This window comes from Mastomys coucha, unplaced genomic scaffold, assembly GCF_008632895.1.
Source record: "Mastomys coucha isolate ucsf_1 unplaced genomic scaffold, UCSF_Mcou_1 pScaffold21, whole genome shotgun sequence".
Taxonomy (NCBI): domain Eukaryota; kingdom Metazoa; phylum Chordata; class Mammalia; order Rodentia; family Muridae; genus Mastomys; species Mastomys coucha.
In genome coordinates, this window is record NW_022196904.1 from 152,933,732 (window position 1) to 152,951,867 (window position 18,136).

At 41.8% G+C, this 18,136-nt stretch overlaps 2 protein-coding genes across 2 annotated transcripts in view; one reads left to right on the forward strand and one right to left on the reverse strand.

Moving 5' to 3' along the window:
- CUNH9orf85 (chromosome unknown C9orf85 homolog) overlaps positions 1-12,510 on the reverse strand; it is a 54,825-nt gene extending 42,315 nt beyond the window's left edge. Inside the window, exon 1 of the mRNA XM_031384993.1 lies at positions 12,214-12,510. Coding sequence (XP_031240853.1) covers positions 12,214-12,315 — 102 coding nt within the window. The 5' untranslated portion in view covers positions 12,316-12,510. The remainder of the gene's footprint in view (positions 1-12,213) is intronic.
- A 183-nt stretch (positions 12,511-12,693) lies between these two features.
- Abhd17b (abhydrolase domain containing 17B) overlaps positions 12,694-18,136 on the forward strand; it is a 33,100-nt gene continuing 27,657 nt past the window's right edge. The window contains exon 1 of the mRNA XM_031389918.1: positions 12,694-13,200. The gene's annotated coding sequence lies outside the window, so the exon portion shown is untranslated. The remainder of the gene's footprint in view (positions 13,201-18,136) is intronic.

Sequence of the window (18,136 nt, forward strand, 5' to 3'; positions counted from 1 at the left end):
CTTCTGCAGAATAAATGCTCTTTGTCTTTGCATTCTACTCGAGCCTAGAGTCTTCTTTCAGCGATTCTCAGACCCTTATCTTAGTTTTTACAGTGAGCTGAAATCTGGAATTAGATATTTTACTTCCAATTCTGCCTCCCTTGTATGATTCAATACAACAGCGATATTATACATCACATTTTGATACAAGGTCTTATATATTTTGACCAAATGATCCTTTAACTCACAGTCCCCTTGCCTCAGTCTCTGGCATCACAGGCATGTACCACTATGCCTTGCATCAGGGTGATTCTTTAACTCTGACATCTAAGTCACAGCTTAGCACTACAATGAATTCAAAATTCAAGACTCCCTTTATAATGTTCTATAGACATTGGCCCATTGGCCATGCTAAAAAATCTGAAACTTTGAAGCATAGCTTAGAGCTGGTGGGAATTTTCATCAAGAGCTCAAAACCTTACTCCCAAAGACATATCTCTTTCATCCTGTAAATCACCAGACAGATCCTTCTATCTGAAGTCTAGGGCATTATCAACGCTTGAGGGAACTTCCTTCTTACCTTTACCTCTGGAGTTAGTTCCTTCACACAAACTGTAGCTCAGTTGGGTCCTTTCAAGTTCTGGCTCACTTTTTATTACTTCGGAATCCTGACACTGTTTTGATAATCTATTAACTTGATCTCCCAAATTACAAATGTAGTCATATTTCAGTCTTTTCCATGGCTGTCATAGAGCTATAGTACTAGAGTGTTTACTTCAGACATCTACAACCAACATGTAGGTATTTGTTTTACAGAACTCTCATTTTAAGGATTTTGATTAGTTTTTAATCATTAATAATATCAAGCACATCTTCTTAAAGTGCTTTTGTGGAGTCCTGTGTAGCTCCTTTACCTGGGCATAAGAGGTAAAGTCCTCAGTTGTGCAACTCATGGTTGGAGTTTTCCTAACGTGTAGTCCTATGAGTAACCTGTTCAACCTCTGTATGCAAGCCTAGATCTGCACTGTGCAGGGCAGCAGCCAGCAGCTACAGGCAGCTTCTTTAAAGTTCAAGTCCTCAGCTGTATTGAGAACAGTTCAAGTTCTTGGAAGGTGCACATGGTGACTGCGCTGGCTGGAACCAGAAACGATGGCCTGTGGCACTACACACAGATCTACTGGCTAGTACTGTACAGATGAATCAGATCTGAGGATCACTACTGCCCTGGAAGCGAATTCACATTTTATAATGCCTTCCTTTGATCAAGAGGGTAAAAGCAGCTCAGAGATTCCTGTGTACAGGAGTCATGCTGCTTCAAGGTACAGGCACCACTAAGATCGCAGCTCTGCCCTCCTCTTTCATGACATTCTCCCACACTAGACAGCTGTTCTGACTTGCTCTTTGCATTATTCAAAAACTGACTAGAAAAACCTTGACTTCTTACCATATTACATTCCATATTATATTACAGGACTTGACTCTCTACTTTATGCCTTATAAATTTCCTTTTTTTATTATAAAGCAGGACTTTGTTTTTATCTGCTTAGTCTAAGTATTATAAAGGTCTCTATATTTAAACTGTAAAAAAGCAACTTGAATGATATAGCCATTGTCAAAAGCCACTACCTCTGCTAAAACAGTCACAATCAAGAATACATTCAGTTTTCCAGCATCTGCCCTCCTGTTTAGTTCTTGCCAGTCAGAGGCCATACTGCCTCTGGCTTCATAATGGTGCCTGTCCTTGTGGCTCTCTTCAGGACTGAAAGTGCCTGTCCTTGTGGTTCTCTCTCTCTCCATAGTGCTCTTTGCTAGATCTTTTTCAATTGCCTAAGGTCTTAGCTTTTTTTTTTTTCCATTTCACTGAAATTTTGGAAGTGGGAGGTGTTTTTAGTCAGCCATTTTGAATTAGAAACATCAGTAAAAAATGTTTCTGAATAGCAAAAAGCAAGCCTTTCTAAACATATCTTAAATTAAGAGTTAGAAACCACAATAAGCCAGGATTTTGTTTAAATGTCCCAGAACAGCTGACTACATGAGGATCAAATAACTGTCCATACTATCCATACATAAAAATAACCACAATATTCATTCCCTTTTATACAGAAAAAAAAAAAAAAGATGTTACCTTACTCCATATGATTTAACAGTACGATTATGTCATTCAGTTTATAAAAAAAGACTTGAGATCATAATACTATAGAATCTTGTAAAGGCTCATGATGGTATACTAAACATTCATTATGCAAGTATATATCATGATGTCAACTATATTACTCAAATTGATGACTTCAGTGACATGAGTAACTTCAAGACAAACAAGCCAGCCACCTGGTAGAAAAGGGCTGAGCATTTACTAATATATAAACCTTCACAGAACAACAAAACATTTAAGTTAATCCCCAGCTTAGCTTGGAATTTCAAACCCATGATGTTGTAAATGACCTACAATATCAAATGACCTTCAAAAGGGGATTTGAGCAATAGAAATGTATAATAGAACTCTGCTGATGAGCCATAATTTAAAATACACAAACAGCTCCATCATCTACAAGAGTTCTTCCTATTAATAACATGACTCCATCCAAATAAAAACAAATAATATACCATACAACTTTGTTTCAAAAGGACAAGTAAATATTTATATTAAATATTCAATATAAACCTAACTGCAAACAAAAAATAAGTACCATAAGTTTTTGAACTGTCATTTTACATCCTGAAGATATAGGTAAATTACAAGAGAGTTAGGACTGCAGTTATGTATCCACCTCCAAAGCTATAAGAAAGTTCAGGTTTAAAAGGGACAAACTGATCATTGCTGGAAAACCAAGTCACATCTATTGCTTTTGGCTAAAGGAGGATTATTTGAAGGTACAATATACATATGAACAGTGAAGATCCATCAGGATGCTATTCTACATCCACTAATACCATTTCTGTATGTTTCTCAAGCTATGATTTGAAGTTTAGTTCATATTTCCTTAATGGATACACTTAAGGAAAAGTGTTCTAGGAAGTTACATGGCCTTTCTTGTAAAAATACACTAAACTGCAACATGATCTATATATTTTCATATATGTAAGTTATACTTCAATAGATGTTTATTAAATAAAAATATTACACATGTAATTTTTCTACTTTCAATTTTAGTTACTAGACTGACATTAAAATGGAGGATACATACCTTACTCATTGTTGTCAATATCTGGCACATAATAGTGGCTCAACACACCAGTGAATTCACGTAGATCATAATCAGTGATAATAAGTCCATGTTTCCATTCTTTCATGGTACCTCACAGGACTACTAACTACTACAGTACATGTTATAGACAATGAGTTCTTTTGCTTAATGCTCGACTCTCTGTCAGGGGGCAATAGATAGCATTTGTGTATATGTGTGAGGAAGAGGAAAAAGCCAAGATATGTGCCCTAATAACTAACAAGACGTGTATCCTAGGCATGGTGAGGACAGCACAGGTGACAGGGAGGGAGAGCTATTCCAAGGAGGATGAGCCAGAAAAAGCATAGCTGAGTGAAGAGCAAATGGACATGGTGAGCATCTTAGTAGGATGAAGGCATAGAATACCATTGATGAAGGCTTGGTACAAGGTCAGGTTTGCGATGGGCATTTTCACAAACCTACCAAGCACTTACTAAACAGATGTGCCCACAAAGACCATGAGAGTTCAAGCACTTTTCTCATGATCATCACTCAGCTAGTAAATATACCCAAACACACTCTGGAGAGTCACTTAAGCAACAGAGGCCTTCATTCCTATGCTTTGTCTTCAGACGATGTATTGTCTCCACTTTGGGAATAAACATAAATATCTGCTTGTTCTGGAATAATTACTAGGGGGAAAATCTTGCACGTACTCCAGATCTTTAGTCATTTACTTGAGTGTTTCTGAGTCAGGAACTCATCCTTAAAGACAATAAGGAAGTCCTGTTTTCAAAAGACTGCATGGAGCAATACTCTTAGCTGATCCTTTTCATTTGGTTTCATTTTCAGATTAAACTACCAGAAACGCCCAACCCTTTGACATTAAGACATGATGCCACCTACACACTCCATGCTCTCAAACCACACAATTAAGTCACACACAAAATCAAGCAAAAAAAAAAAAAAAAGTTTGGTTTTAAGTAAGTTTGCACTTTTGTGTTGGGCCACATTCAAAGACCTCCTGGGCCACATGTGACTCCACGGTCTGGACACACTCGAAATGCATTCAATCCTTTGACTTAGAACTCAAATTCACCAGTTACAGTTTGAATCTGAACTGTCCCTACAGGCTAATAGTTTGTACATTTGCTTTCAAGCTTGTGTCCTGAAGGCTGTGGAGATGTGAGATCTTCAAGTTATAATTCTCCCTCTGCTCCTGGTCTATCCTTATGTGAAGAGCTTCCACCACACACTCTAGCTGTCAGGAGCCAATCTGCTTTGGCCATTATTTTCCTGTCACAATGCAATGAAATTCCTATGAAATTGAGTCAAAGTGAATCTTTCATCCCTTCAATGGTGTTTCTGCCAGATACTTTTGTCAAAACAATGTAAATCTAACTAATACACCACAGAAGCTTCCATTTGGTTCTACTCAATTTCCTAACTCTCTGAGGATAATTATTTTTTAGTTATTCCCTCCCTTATTTCTGAATTATAATGGTGTTATCCTTGTCAAACACTTAATGCAGTCACAAATATGATATTTACTAAATACCATCTGTGTACATGCCCACAGCTTTGGTGTTGAGGATGAAACAAAATCCTAGAATATGGCTCAGTCACAAAAGCATTTGGATTGAGCTCTGATCCTCTGCACCCACGTAAAAGCCAAGAAAGACAAGAGTTGTTGTACCTGTAAGCCAGCACTAGGGTTAACGAGATAGAAGCAATCCTGATTCTGGACAACAAGTCTAACTAAAGTGTGAGTTTCAGGGCCAATGAGAAAACTGTTTTAAAAAATAATGAATGTAAAGAACGACAGATAAAGATACTTGATACATAAACACACCCACACATGTACAAGTGCTTCAGCGAGTGCACGCATACACAGCCCTCCTTGTTTCTGTGTCTATTATATCCTAAGGTAGGCTATAAATAAAACAAGTACTAAGTCAATAATAATGGAAAATTATAGTAAGAGTTCAGTTTTGTTGGCAACTGAAACACAGGACATTAGGATGAGCCTGAACTGAAGATGGGTCTTACAGCTTTAGTTTTAATAACTGTATAATGGTGGAGCCAATACTGAAACTAGAGAACACTGCTCAGTAAAAACACTAGGCAGGACAAAAGCAGGGGTTTTTTCTTTGCTACCTTATGCTTCACTCAAGAACAGAGGTCAAGCAGGTTGTGAGACACTTAATCCTGCAGCTCAACAGAAAGGCTGAGCTGGAGGCTGAGTTACAAGCACACAGACTTTAAGCCATGGACGGAAGGGAGTGAAGAACTGTTTTTAGACTGTTTAAGAGGCAGTTAGTGCTGGGTGATGAGCATGAGGACTGCAATCTGTTACTCTTTGTAAATAGGCTTTAGATGTTAGGACAGTCTCAGGTTCACAGCAAGAGGCGCAAAGTTCCCTCATTCACCCTCTCCCCCGCAATGCATGCTTACTCCACCACCAACATCCTCACAGTGCTACCTTGTTTTACTACTAATAAGCCTATACTGACCTATGTGGAGCACTCAGACTTGTTTTATATTATTATTGTGCACATGATAATGTGTGTCAATGTGGGTATACTCCATCCAAGGTGTGCATGAGGAAGTCAGGAAACAACTTTAGAGAACCAGTTCTTTCCTTCCACCATGGTTTCCAGGAATTAAACTCAAGTCGTTGGATTTGTGCAGCAAACACCCATCGAGACATCTCAGTGGCGCCCCAAAGACCATTTGTAACCAACAATTTCACAAAGAGCAATGACCTGGTCAAGTGTAGTTTTAGCCAGCTAGCCTATACAGGCAAAGATGCCCCTAAACTTCAGTTCTGGCCTTTACCTCTCAAGGGCTGGGATTACAGGTAGATGTCACACAATACAGTTCATGGCATGCTAGAGGATACTTTTCATGGGGTGCTAGAGATCAAACTTAGGACTTTGTGCTAGGCAAGCACCCTACAAACTGTGCTACATGCCCAGCCTCTCTCAGGGAGGTCTTGAAAGAATCTAACAATCCATCAATAATAGAGAAACTATTATTGGGAGAAACATTAAGGGTGAATGGGTACTTAAGGAGTCTTGTGCCTTCAGGTTGTTAGATAGGCAAGCGACAGTGAACTTAAGGTACAAATCAAGAGGACACCCTTAGGTAACGCCCTGGCTTAGGTGACCTGAGAAGAGAGTCTCAATTGAAGAAGGCCCAGATCAGCCTGGCCTGTGAGTCTTTTGGGGGCTGACTAGATTGTTAATAGACGGAGGAGAGCCCAAGCCTCCGTGAGTGGCACCAGTGACTGGGCAAGCAGTTCTGTGTCATAGAAGAAAGCTAGCTAAGCACGAGTGTGTGAGCCAGCCAACAAGCAGCATTCCTCTGAGGTTTCTGCTTCAAGTTCCTGCTTCCACGCCCTGACTTCTCTCAGTGATGAACTCTGACCTGGAAACCAAATAAATCCTTTCCTCCTTATATTGTTTTTGGTCAGAACACGTTATCACAGCAAGAGAAATGAAACTAGAACAGAGAGACAAACATTTTATCTTTGCAATAAGAAAGATAAATACAATATATAGGGACAGGCACAGGTAGTCTATTAGGCATGGTGGTAGAAAAATAAGAAACTAGACCTGAGCAGGGTTAGGAATATGTCAAGAGAGTGACATGGGGAGAAAGAAGGACAAGGCAGTAGAGTATATCCTGACTCAGAGTTTGGTAAGTGAAGGATTACCAGACAGGAACAGCCAGTGAGGCCGACAACAACAAATAAGTGTATTTGAGGAAACAGGAAGCTGTGTAAATAAATGGTAGTCATGTTTTTTTTTTAAGTTTCTGAGTAAGCTGGGTGTGGTAATGTGATGGTTTGTATATGCTTGGCCCAGGGAGTAGAACTATTAGGAGGTGTGACCTTGTTGGAGCAGGTATGTCACTGTGGGCATGGGCTTAAGACCCTCCTCCTAGCTGTCTGGAAGTCAGTCTTCCACTAGCAGCCTTCAGATGAAGATGTAGGACTCTCAGCTCTGCCTACAACATGCCTGCCTGGATGCTGCCATGCTCCCACCTTGATGATGGTGGACTGAACCTCTGAACCTGTAAGCCAGCCCCAATTAACTGTTGTCCGTTATAAGACTTGCCTTGGTCATGATGTCTGTTCACAGAAGTAAAACCCTGAGTAAGATAGGTAGCACAGACCTGTAATCCCAGCACCTGGGATACAGAAGCAGACGGATGGATCTCTCTGAGTTCATGGCTAGCCTGGTCTACATAGTGAGTTCTAGGTCATAAAGACCCTGTTGGTGAGTAGAACAGTTTCTAGTCACGGTGAAGGTTGAAGTCTGACCCCAAGAGGGGTGGGGGAATCTAAAAGCTGAGGGCTCAGATGCTGGAAGGATTACCTATGGATATGCAGTGATTACTTAGTATGCTAAGAGGACCTGTGGCATGGAGTAAGCCAGGGACTGGTGCAGAGGTGTGTAGGTTAGTCCAGACCTGGAGGGGCCCTAGTCTGACCGAATGTATTTTTCCAACACTACAGTTCTGATTGAGGAGGAACTGACTAAAGCCATAAATAGAAAAAAGGTGAAGCTGTCGGCCAAGAAATACATCTTTACTTGTGAGGTCCATGAGTAAGCAGTGTGCCCTGAAAAAAGTTTATTTCAGCAATGTCTCTACTGAATGATGACAACTATACATTCCTGAAAGCATAGGAAGAGCTATTGTGGGGTGCTGTTAAGTATGGAAGACCACATGTGGTTAGGATCTGTACCAAATCAACTGAAATTTGATTTCCCAGTGATTATAGTGGAGCCAGCAACAACAAATCACACACAAACTTCATGATAGCTCAGCCCCTTCTAATAACAGCAGAGTTCAGAGTCAGGAAGCACGCACAGAGAACTCACTCCTGCTAGGCACAGCACCTGACCCCATCAAATTGCACTAGGCCCCATCTTTTAAGATCTCCAGTCTCCCACTCTCACACTGATGGGTTAAGGTTCCTACATGTGAACCTCTGGGAGACAAAGAACAACTTGGCTGTAATAGGCTTTGTCAATAGGGCTCAATCTCTGCTCTGACCATAATCTTGGGGTCATACTGCTTCTGTTACAAACAAAAACATCAAGAAAAGAAAAACTGGCCCTGGTGGCTGAGGTTTGTAATTCAAGTTATTTAGCAGGCTCAGGCAGAAGGAACTAAATTCATGGCCTTGCTGGCTATATCTGTCTCAAAATTTAATGGACAGAGCTGAGAAGATAAAAATCCCCAGTATGGAAGTAGAAACTCTGCATACAAACAAGGGCTTTGAAATGACTTGCCCTCTGAGTCTCATCTTACCTAATTAATGCACAGTCGTATGCTAATTATGTAACTTTGGGGACACCACTCACTCCCCTAAGTCCTAATTTCCCAGTATGTAAAATGGAGTAATTATAGCATTTATCCCAAGGTCATTTTGAAGATTAGATAATGTGTAGCAAAATGGCATAATGTAACACACTGAAGTATATTACTATCAGCCATTATTACTGTAAGTATGTTTCCAATATCATCCAGACAGTAGGGCCTCAGACTTCCAACTTGTATCTCCATATCATGATGACAGTTTCCAAAAGCGAGTATGTTTCATAGTAAGTCTGCCCATTAGACATTTTATAAACCAAACCGTTCCATAGTCAAAGAAGTTTTGGTCAATTACCTTTTCAAGTTGCAAAACATCCCAGCGCTTTTTGGCTTTTGCTGGTCTGTTTGACAGCACATTGTTGTGCGTGCACCTCTGCATGGCTCAGTACCTACAATATAGTCCAGCCTAACCTAGAACTCATGGTACTCCTCCTGCTTCAGAAACTCCAAAAAGTCCTTATACTTGCCCCCACCACAAAGTCAGATTCAATGCACAGTATTTCTAAAGCAATTAGATCATAAAATGATGCTGGAGGCCTAAAAATACACACTTTGAGAAATGCTAACAAAAATAATGCTGATTATATTATAAAACTGTTAACAATGACTACGCCTGAACTGTAGGCCTGAGAAAAGTAATCGTTATGTTCTATAAACTTGTTACAATGCTTAAAAAAAAACCATACATTTCTTTTAATTAATTAATCTAACTAATTTTCTTAGGGCTTGAGCAACTTTTGAATCCATATAGATTATCATATGCTTGGCTCACATTTATATTTCTCTCTTCCTTTACATTTATTTGGTTTTTGAGACAGGGTCACTCTACATATCCCTGGCTGTTCTGGAATTCAGTATGTAGGCCACATACTAATCCACATTCATTCCATTCTCTTAATTAAAAGAAAAAATTTACTCAGCCCTTTGTGGCAGGTAATAGTCTCTGAAACTCTCCACTCATCCATTTCCCCATATCCGCTCATACATCACAGTATCCTCTAGAAAGTCCACATGAGTCTAGACAGGCTACTTGTATCTCTCTTTTGTTTTGTTTTTCAAGAAAGGGTTTCTCTGTGTAACCCTGGCTATTATGGAACTCACTCTGTAGACCAGGGTAGCCTTGAACTCAGAGATCTGCCTGCCTGTGCCTCCCAAGTGCTAGGATTAAAGGCGTGTGCCACCACCTCGGGGCATGTCTCTATTTCTTAAGAATTTTTTTAAATGATCCCTACAACTGTCTTGACTGGAAAGTTAATAGCAGAGATAGTAGTAACCCAGTACTATAGAATAAAAACGACAGAACTAGTATGAGGTCTCTCTTCTGCTAAAGCAGTCACATGAACTTCTGGGGACATGAAGAAACAGGGCACCCACAAAAGGACAAAGAAACAACTCTTCCTGGGTCCAGTTCGGTGAACCAACGAGTGTAACTTTAATTACGACACGGACAAACGCTGTGTGGCTATCCCACTGAAAAAACTGACTGTCGCAGCATCCATCAATCAACTATAGATAGCTTACACATACACTTGAGGGGAGATGATGCCTTTTAAGTCCCTATCTACTCCATGACAGACCATCAACAGGCCCAATCCTACGCAGGTGTCTCACCGGTAATCACAGGTGCTGAGGGTTCAACGGGTCACTAACCATGGCATGCCCAGACGACAATGTTCCACACCTCCAGTGTGTTTCATTACATACCGTGTCCTCCCCAGAAAAGGAATCGAAGCCATCTAGACATCTGACTGCAGTCAGCTTAATGAGAAGAGACTTAAACCTATTTTGATCTCTACCCTTTCCAAACTAGTGACCATAAAGGCAGGCTTCTTTTCAATAAGCTCAGAAAGTGGGAGGGTACAGAGTTTGGTAGGGATGCACCACTTGATTGTTAGGGTAATCCTCCTATCAAGCTGAAAGGTCCTTCGTATGCTGACCCCGTTGGCCGTTTGGAAGACTAGAGCAAGATTCTTTCCTCTTCAAAAATATATTCAAACATGAGAAAAGAAACACTTTATTTACATAAGCATCCCAATAAAGCATCTATGGTAGCTAGGCATGGTCAGAAGACTGTGGCGAGAGAATCACTCCAAGTTCAAGTACAGCCTAGTCTACATAGTGAGACCCTGTCTCAAAAGATTAAAACCAGGTAGAGGTGTATCCTGTGGGTGGTTTCCAACAGAGGTGGAGTGAGAACAGGGGAAGGTTCCCTAACACTCCATTTTTATCTGTCCAGTCTTGAATTTAAAAACCGTCTTTAGAATAGAGCTGAGACAACCTGGGGCCCCAGTTTCCTTCCTCTCGGGAAAGGGCTAATTAGTGTATCTCACAATTATAGTTAAGTATGGTCTCGTCTTACTTTCAAGGCTCTCCATAGATTTTAAGATGGCTACAGAGACAGTGGGAGGAAATTATACTTTACCACTCCCACTGCTATTTGGGCCAAAGTGTGGATTAATCCATTTTTCTTTACCAACTTCTCTCCATAATATTTTCTAAAATACAGGAAAAAGCAAGTTTATGGACCGAGTGTCTGCTAATTCGGTGCTCTGAGGGCCCAACTTACAATATTCTTCTTTATTCTTCACTGACCTGCCTTTCCCTTTAGCAACTTCTATTGAAATTTGTAATTACAGACCAATCTGCTTAAATACCGTCCATATTACTTAGAGAACTACAAGTTCCATAAAGGTAGAATCAATATTTTTTAACACTGTCTACCAGGGCCCTGCACATGAAAGGTATTTATTAAACATCTGAGAATCCATGCAAGAGAAAAACAAAGAGTACACGTTACTAAAAATAAAGTGCCTTTGTAATGTTTTAAACGGTAATCACCTGCTGACCACTTGTTATGCCCCAGACTAGTTAACTCTTTTGTTTAGCTTCAGAATAATCCTACCAGATTTCTTATTTGAGGCTGACGTTTACAGAAATTACTAAATTACTTCAAGAAACAAACTTAGGAAATGTGAGCTCTTGTTTATGTAAATATTAACTTTATCCGATGTAAAGCTGGCCTCCAGGATGACCAAAGTCGTTTATCCGCTCCCTATTCAGTTATGGGGAAGGGGATACCTATCCACAGAAAAAATCACTAGTCACACATATCGCAAGTGACCTAAACAGTCTTTTTCTTCCAGTTTACACAAGTCCTGCTAAATTAAATAACTGTATAAACAGCAAGCAACCACTTTTACACAAGCCAGACGGTTTGCTCTTACAATCTCAACACGAAACTGAAATAACACGCTGTTGATGAGGACAGTGACGCTAAGATCCTACTCCCTACAAACTTATGGGCTTGGAAGTTTTCGAAAAACAGTCGCTGCAAAGAGACACCCGGGCGAGAACCTTCATTTTCTTGCTGCAGGGGCGTGATCCAGGTGGGAGCATCCACGGCCTCAATCGCCCCCATCCGTACCTTAGGCTGGATTGAATCTAGTATGCCCAGTCCAGTCTTGGCGCCACTAGTGAGAAGTGCTGACCATCAGACGTATTCACGGAACAGAGCCAAGCCAAAGAAAGGGCGTGGGAAGAATATTTTAGACACGGTTGCACTGCAGCCAAGACTAACTGGGCTGCAGTCCACGCTCGCCAACTCTCCTCCTTTCCTTTCTCTCTCTCTCTGTCCCCTTCCAATCACTTTTTCCTGGGATGTCAGTCAGTACAACAGGCCTACCTTGGTCTGAACACTCTTATCAAACTTGTCATTTTTGAAGGTGAACGTATTCTGGTGCTTCTGAGGCCGGGACCGAGTCACGTTTCCTTTCTGGGAACTCATCGTCAAATCTCAAGCACCACAAGTCGGTGCAGCCTTTAAGTTACAGGAAAGGGTAAAGAAGTTCCCGCCCCAGGTTGAGATTCTCGACAGTGACCCGGAAGGAGTTCTTCTACTCTTTCCCTCCCAGCCCCCAGGTCGGCCCACGTGACTCCTTAGGGAGGTCACGCTCCGCTCACTCCGACCGCGTACCCTAGACTACCCCCTTCGCGGAAAGCCTTCCTCAGACCCAAGGTGCAAGTCCGGCTTTCTTCGAATCTAGAACTCCCCCATTGGCTCGAACGCTGCTGTCCATCACGGCGGAGGGGCGGAGATCCGCCTTTCCTATTGGCTCTTCTTTTCCGCAATCCCTGCCTCCTGCCGAAGGCTCCCAACCTGCCCCCGGCTCGATAGCGTAGCGACTCCGCTGCGCAGTTTGTGATTGGTGGAAGGTGGGCGAGGCCGGTACACTGCCCTCCTGAAGCCGGGAGCCCGGGTCAGCTCCGGCGCCCTCCTCCAGTCAGGGACCAGCTCTATCCGGGCCGCGCGCTGCTCGCCTCCCGTGGCCCTCCCAGCTCCCGCCCGCCGCGGCCGCGCGCTCCGCCGCCTGGCGGCCTTAGGAGGTGCCAAGGAAGGCGGGCTGCGGAGAAGGCAGCACTAGCACTGCGGTGCGGACGGCGACCACGGCCGCGCCGGACCTCGGGCGGGAGAGCCCCGGCGGCGGCCGCCCCTCGCGGTGGGGCCATTAGTCAGCAGAACGCGAACGCGCGTGGAGGGGCCACACGAAGCGCGCCCGGGCACCGCGGCTCTCCTCGTTCTCGCCGGGCCGGGCCGGGCCGCGCGCGCAGAGTCGGCGGGCGGCGCCCCGCGGAGGACAGCGCGTTGGCGGCTGCGGCCGCCCAGCTGCAGGTGCGTGGGGCCGGGCTGCTGGGCGGTAGAGGGGTCGCCGCTCTGTGCTGGGGACCAGGCCGGGTGGCTTCGGAGCGGAGCTCCCGAGCGGAGATTCTCCCCCGTGCGTCCCGGGCCTCCTCGCCCGCAGGGAGGACCGCAAGATGGGGTCGGGCGCCGCTCCCCTCCCTGGATCTGGGCCACTTCGGGCCCTGGCTCTCAGCTCGGTGTCCGGGTCCAGCCAGCCTCGATTTTAGATGAGAGTCTGCCCGGAGCTTGAGCTGGGTATCCCGCTCAGCCTGTCGCGGGAGCTGCTTTCAATGGCTTGAACTTCTATCATCTCTGAGAACTCGAAGGAGGTTGGATTTGAATTGAGAGTTGGAGAGTTCTGTTTGAAATTGTATTTAATACTAAACAAGGAAAGTTGTGTCAAATTAGGTTATAATGTGTAGAGGACGTTCGGAGAGTTTAACCTCCTTCCGTTTCTTGTTTAAAAAAAAAGAAAAGAAAAGAAAACGTTCAGAGCCTTAATCTTGGTGAAATTTCTGTCAAAAGCAGAATATTTAGTTCCATCAGCAGTGCTCAGATTTAAGGCAATGTGAAGCAGATTTAGTATGAAAGGATTAGAATTACGGGGCCCCGCGGAAAGGGTGACCTTTAATTTTTTTTTCTGAGAGTTTATGAAAGGTATTCCTTGTGCAGTATGTAGTGCATGTTCCCTAGGATTTGCATTTTTCGAGCCTTCAGTGTATAAAGAGAATTTTGGACATCTTGGGCCAGTCTCTGAAATTTGTAAGTCTTGGGTAGAATATTAGGTGCGGTTTGTGATTGACATACATTTGTTTACATTAACGGATTTTCAATAAACACTTATTTTAGAGAATTTGTGTCCATATACTTGGCACATGGATTCATTTGGGTAATAAATCTAGTAGCCAATGCAGTATTTTGAATATCACCACTATTATCGGTGCCCATGCCTCTTACTAAATTTTATTTAGTAACAAAAGACGAGGAGACGAGGTAGTATTATTACCAAGGGAAAACGGAGAAGGCGACGGTGTTGGAAGTTGAAAATGGATACAATATCTGCTGTGCCTTCCTTACTGTTTAGATCTAGGAGGAAGTAAGTGGCACCATCACCGTATTTTGACCTCTCTTTTCTCCTACTCTAGTATTAATAAGGTTAATTGGCAAGGATAGGATTAGATTTTCAGCAGGCTAGGAAGCTTTAAATTTGTCCCTTGGTGTACAATACACTGGTTAATGTGTGGCTTGTTTACTTGAGTACCATCACTCATTTTGCATTGTGGTTGAAATGACCACTGAAAAAGCAGGATCTTGCCCACCCCAACACGTAGACTTACCGTAAAGTACTAGGACAAGATAATGTTTTAGTAGCTTAATAAACTCAGTAGAGTGAGGCAGTTATTGCCTTGTCCACAGTCTATCACCGAACTGATCTACAATTCCAGGCATGCAGTTCTAGGCTGAATCTGTGTCCACATTAGTAATACAGAACATTAAAATGTGCCACCTGCTTAGGAGCACTTGTTGCTCTTGCGGAGGACCTCTGTTCACTTCCTAAGACCTACATGGTGGTTCATAACCATTACTAACTCCTGTTCCAGGGGATCTGTCACTCTTTTCTGATCTTCATGGACACCATGCCTGGTGCATGTAACACGCATGCAGACAAAGCACTCATAGGGAAAAGTATCCTTTTGATTTGCAGTTGTATTTCTTCTACTAGGTGAAAAGTACATAAAACAAAATCTAACTCTCTTTCATTTAGAATTGTTCCAGCTGCTGAGTTTTTAGAGGTATTAATTGATAAACATTTTTGTGTGTGTTAGTATTGGTGTATAGCAGTGTTCACAAAGGAAATTTAGGTTTATTGATTTTGTTGCTTTATTTCACTTCAACTCAAAAGTGATTTCTCTTGTAATTCTCAAAATAATGTCTCCCTTTCCCACCCAGTTAGGAACCTTTCACTACATTGCCTTGTCTACCCCAGCCTTGTTAGTGGGGAAAAATGGCTTTCTGGCTTTTACATATTAAGTAAATAAAAACGAGAAATTACTTAAGTAGCCTAAAGTTGGACATTAAGAACTGAGACTTGAACCCACATCTTTGGACTTGTCTTCCATTCTTGGTGTTGAAGCAATCTTCAGTGCCATGTCTATACTCAGTTTTTCTTTAGTCCCTAACAAATGGCAGTGTAGCAGTTTCAATTTGGTGACATAAAATTTCATGAGGATTCATGTACTTTTCACCTAGTGGAAGAAATACAACTGCAAATCAAAAGGATACTTTTTCCTATGTCTTATAAATTCTCCCAAATGCTTCTCCCACACCAACTGTGAAGCTTAAATTGCCATGGCTCCTTGCTGTCAGTGTTCATACAGGCAGCATCTAGATCCCTGAACCTGTGTGTGTGGTTTTGATAGTCTTAAATTTATTTGAGTATGATGTATAAATCTTTCTGTAGCTTTTTTTCTCAGGCTGACCAAGATTCATCCATATTTTTCCTGTATTTCTGTTTTGTTTTCACTGCCATATGGCTACATACAAATGTTCTATGACCAACTCTGCAACAGCAGTCTCAAAATTATATTGCTTAGTGGTGCCCTTGGAGTCTTTCTGTAAGTACATTGTATATTTTTCCATTTGCATAAGAAAACTGTAGGGTTCTGAAAATGTCTCGTCTCGTCTTTTTTTTTTTTTTTTTTTAAAGACAGGGAGAGATCCTCAGTAGCCCAAGCAGACCTTAAACTTAAGATTCTCAACCTCAACCTCCCCATTGCTGGGATCAGAGGCAAACACCACCACTACCAGCATGTCTTCTCATATTTAAGTGTGTAAGCAAGATATCACCAGTTGTTGGTTCTTGACCCTATATCCTCCTTTTATAATAAACTTGAACAGGTTTTTTTTGTGTACTCTTAGTAAGAACCAAAATAATTTGTGTCTCGCAGATCAGTACTTGAGCTGCTGCACTCAGACTTTGCTCCTGTGTGATGCTATATCAACAGCATCAGAAGCACCTGGGAGTTTGTTAGGTCTGCGGGGCCTCAGGCCCTACCCACAAGGTTAATGGAATTGCAGAATTTGTGTCCACACTAAACTCTCAGTATTGCTAGAGTCAGGAGCTCTGCACCAGTGGGTAGCATTACTGTCAGCACAGTTGCTGCCCTTGCCCATTCTGATTGTTCTACTGAATTGCTTTCAGACACCAAGAGGAGCACTGTGACAGACGAATGATCTTCTAAAATAACAAACTTACTCCCTAAAGTTTTTGAAAAACAGCACACTCTTCCTTTTCCACACTAAATTATTTAATGACATCATCTGTGTTAAAACAATATAACTAGGCAATGAGTACATTTTTAGAAATATCTGACCTTGGAGTTGGTTTTGTTTTTCCTCCTGTTTCCCAGTGAACGTCCAGTAAAGAAGTTAAAGCTCATGGGACTTGGAGAAGCATTATCTTTTTCTAGTTTGTTTTGATTTGTTTTCATTGGAGGGGTGTAGAGGTAGGGACTCACTATGTATCCTAGGCTGGCCTTGAACTACTGATCTTCCACAGCTAAGTAAAAATCTAGTAGCATTATTTTCATATAGGGAAAGTACTTGCCTTCCCTGACTTTTGCGTTAGTGGTGCTTCCTTCATGACACCTGAAGGCCGTCATTAAGAACAATTACCCAGATTCATAAAATCTAGTAGTAGATGGGTAGATCACAGAGTATGAGCTTCTCCTTATTAGATAACTGCCAATTTTTTGTCCAGATTGATTGTGCCAATAGTGGATGGAATCGATTTTTCCATTTTATTGATTCTTTAGACTTAATTTTTGCCATTCCAAGGACAGATGGCACTTGATTCTAGTTTCATTCATATCTCCCAATTATTTGTATTGTTAGTAATTGTGTTTAATTTTATTTATTTTTCTGTGATTTTTTTCTCAATTTTTGTTGATTTTCTGCCCACCAGGTTGGGATTTTAAAGATACCTTCTTCCACTCTTTAGCATGGCTTTCACTCTGAATACCATTTTACTAAGAGTTTTTGGTTCAGTGATTTCCTTTATTTAATGTGTTGAAATGGAGTCTTATTCTGAAGCCCAGACTGGCCTCATATTAATAAGTCCTTGATTTAGCCTATCAAGTGCTGGAATTATCACCACTGCTGGTTCCAAATTTTTTATTTTAATGTTAGACTTAATTATACTTTAATGTTTGTTGTTGTAACCGTTAGTGCTGTCAGCTTTATGGAATCTAGCATCATTTGGGAAATGGACTTTTGGGTGTGCCTGAGGGGGATCACCTTGATTGTGTTAATACTGGAGGACCTATCCTACTTACAAGTGACATCATTTCCTGCACAGGGGTTTTAAACTGCTAAAATGGACACAGTGAGTGAACTAAGCACCAGTGTGCATTTTGACTCTGCTGTCAGACTGAATGCAGTGTAACCAGCAGATTCACACCTACTGACCCCTTGGCTTCCTGCCCCAATGGGCCAGAATTAACTTTCTCCCTTTAGCTGCTTTTGTCAAGAGTATTTATTACAGAAAGGTATCTAAAGATCTGAAATTCTGCATTTTTATCTATAGTAAGGGGCTCATAAATTTGTATTCATTGAAAGAAACTATCTTTTTATTGAAATTGTCTTTTTTAAATGTTAATATGCTCTTTTGACATAGTGGTGATGGTCATTGGATTTAGTTAGTATCCCTATATGGAAAATTAAAATTTGGCAACTCTCTAGCTGAAGATGCCATTCAGTGGTAAAGAACACTTGCTACTCTTCCAAAGAACCTGAGTTTGGGTTCAAGCACCCACACCGTGTGGCTCACAACTGCCTATCCAGCTCCAGATGATATGACATCCTTTCTTGCTCCACAGTCACCTGCATATATGCACAGGAGCTCACACATACATATATAGATGAATAA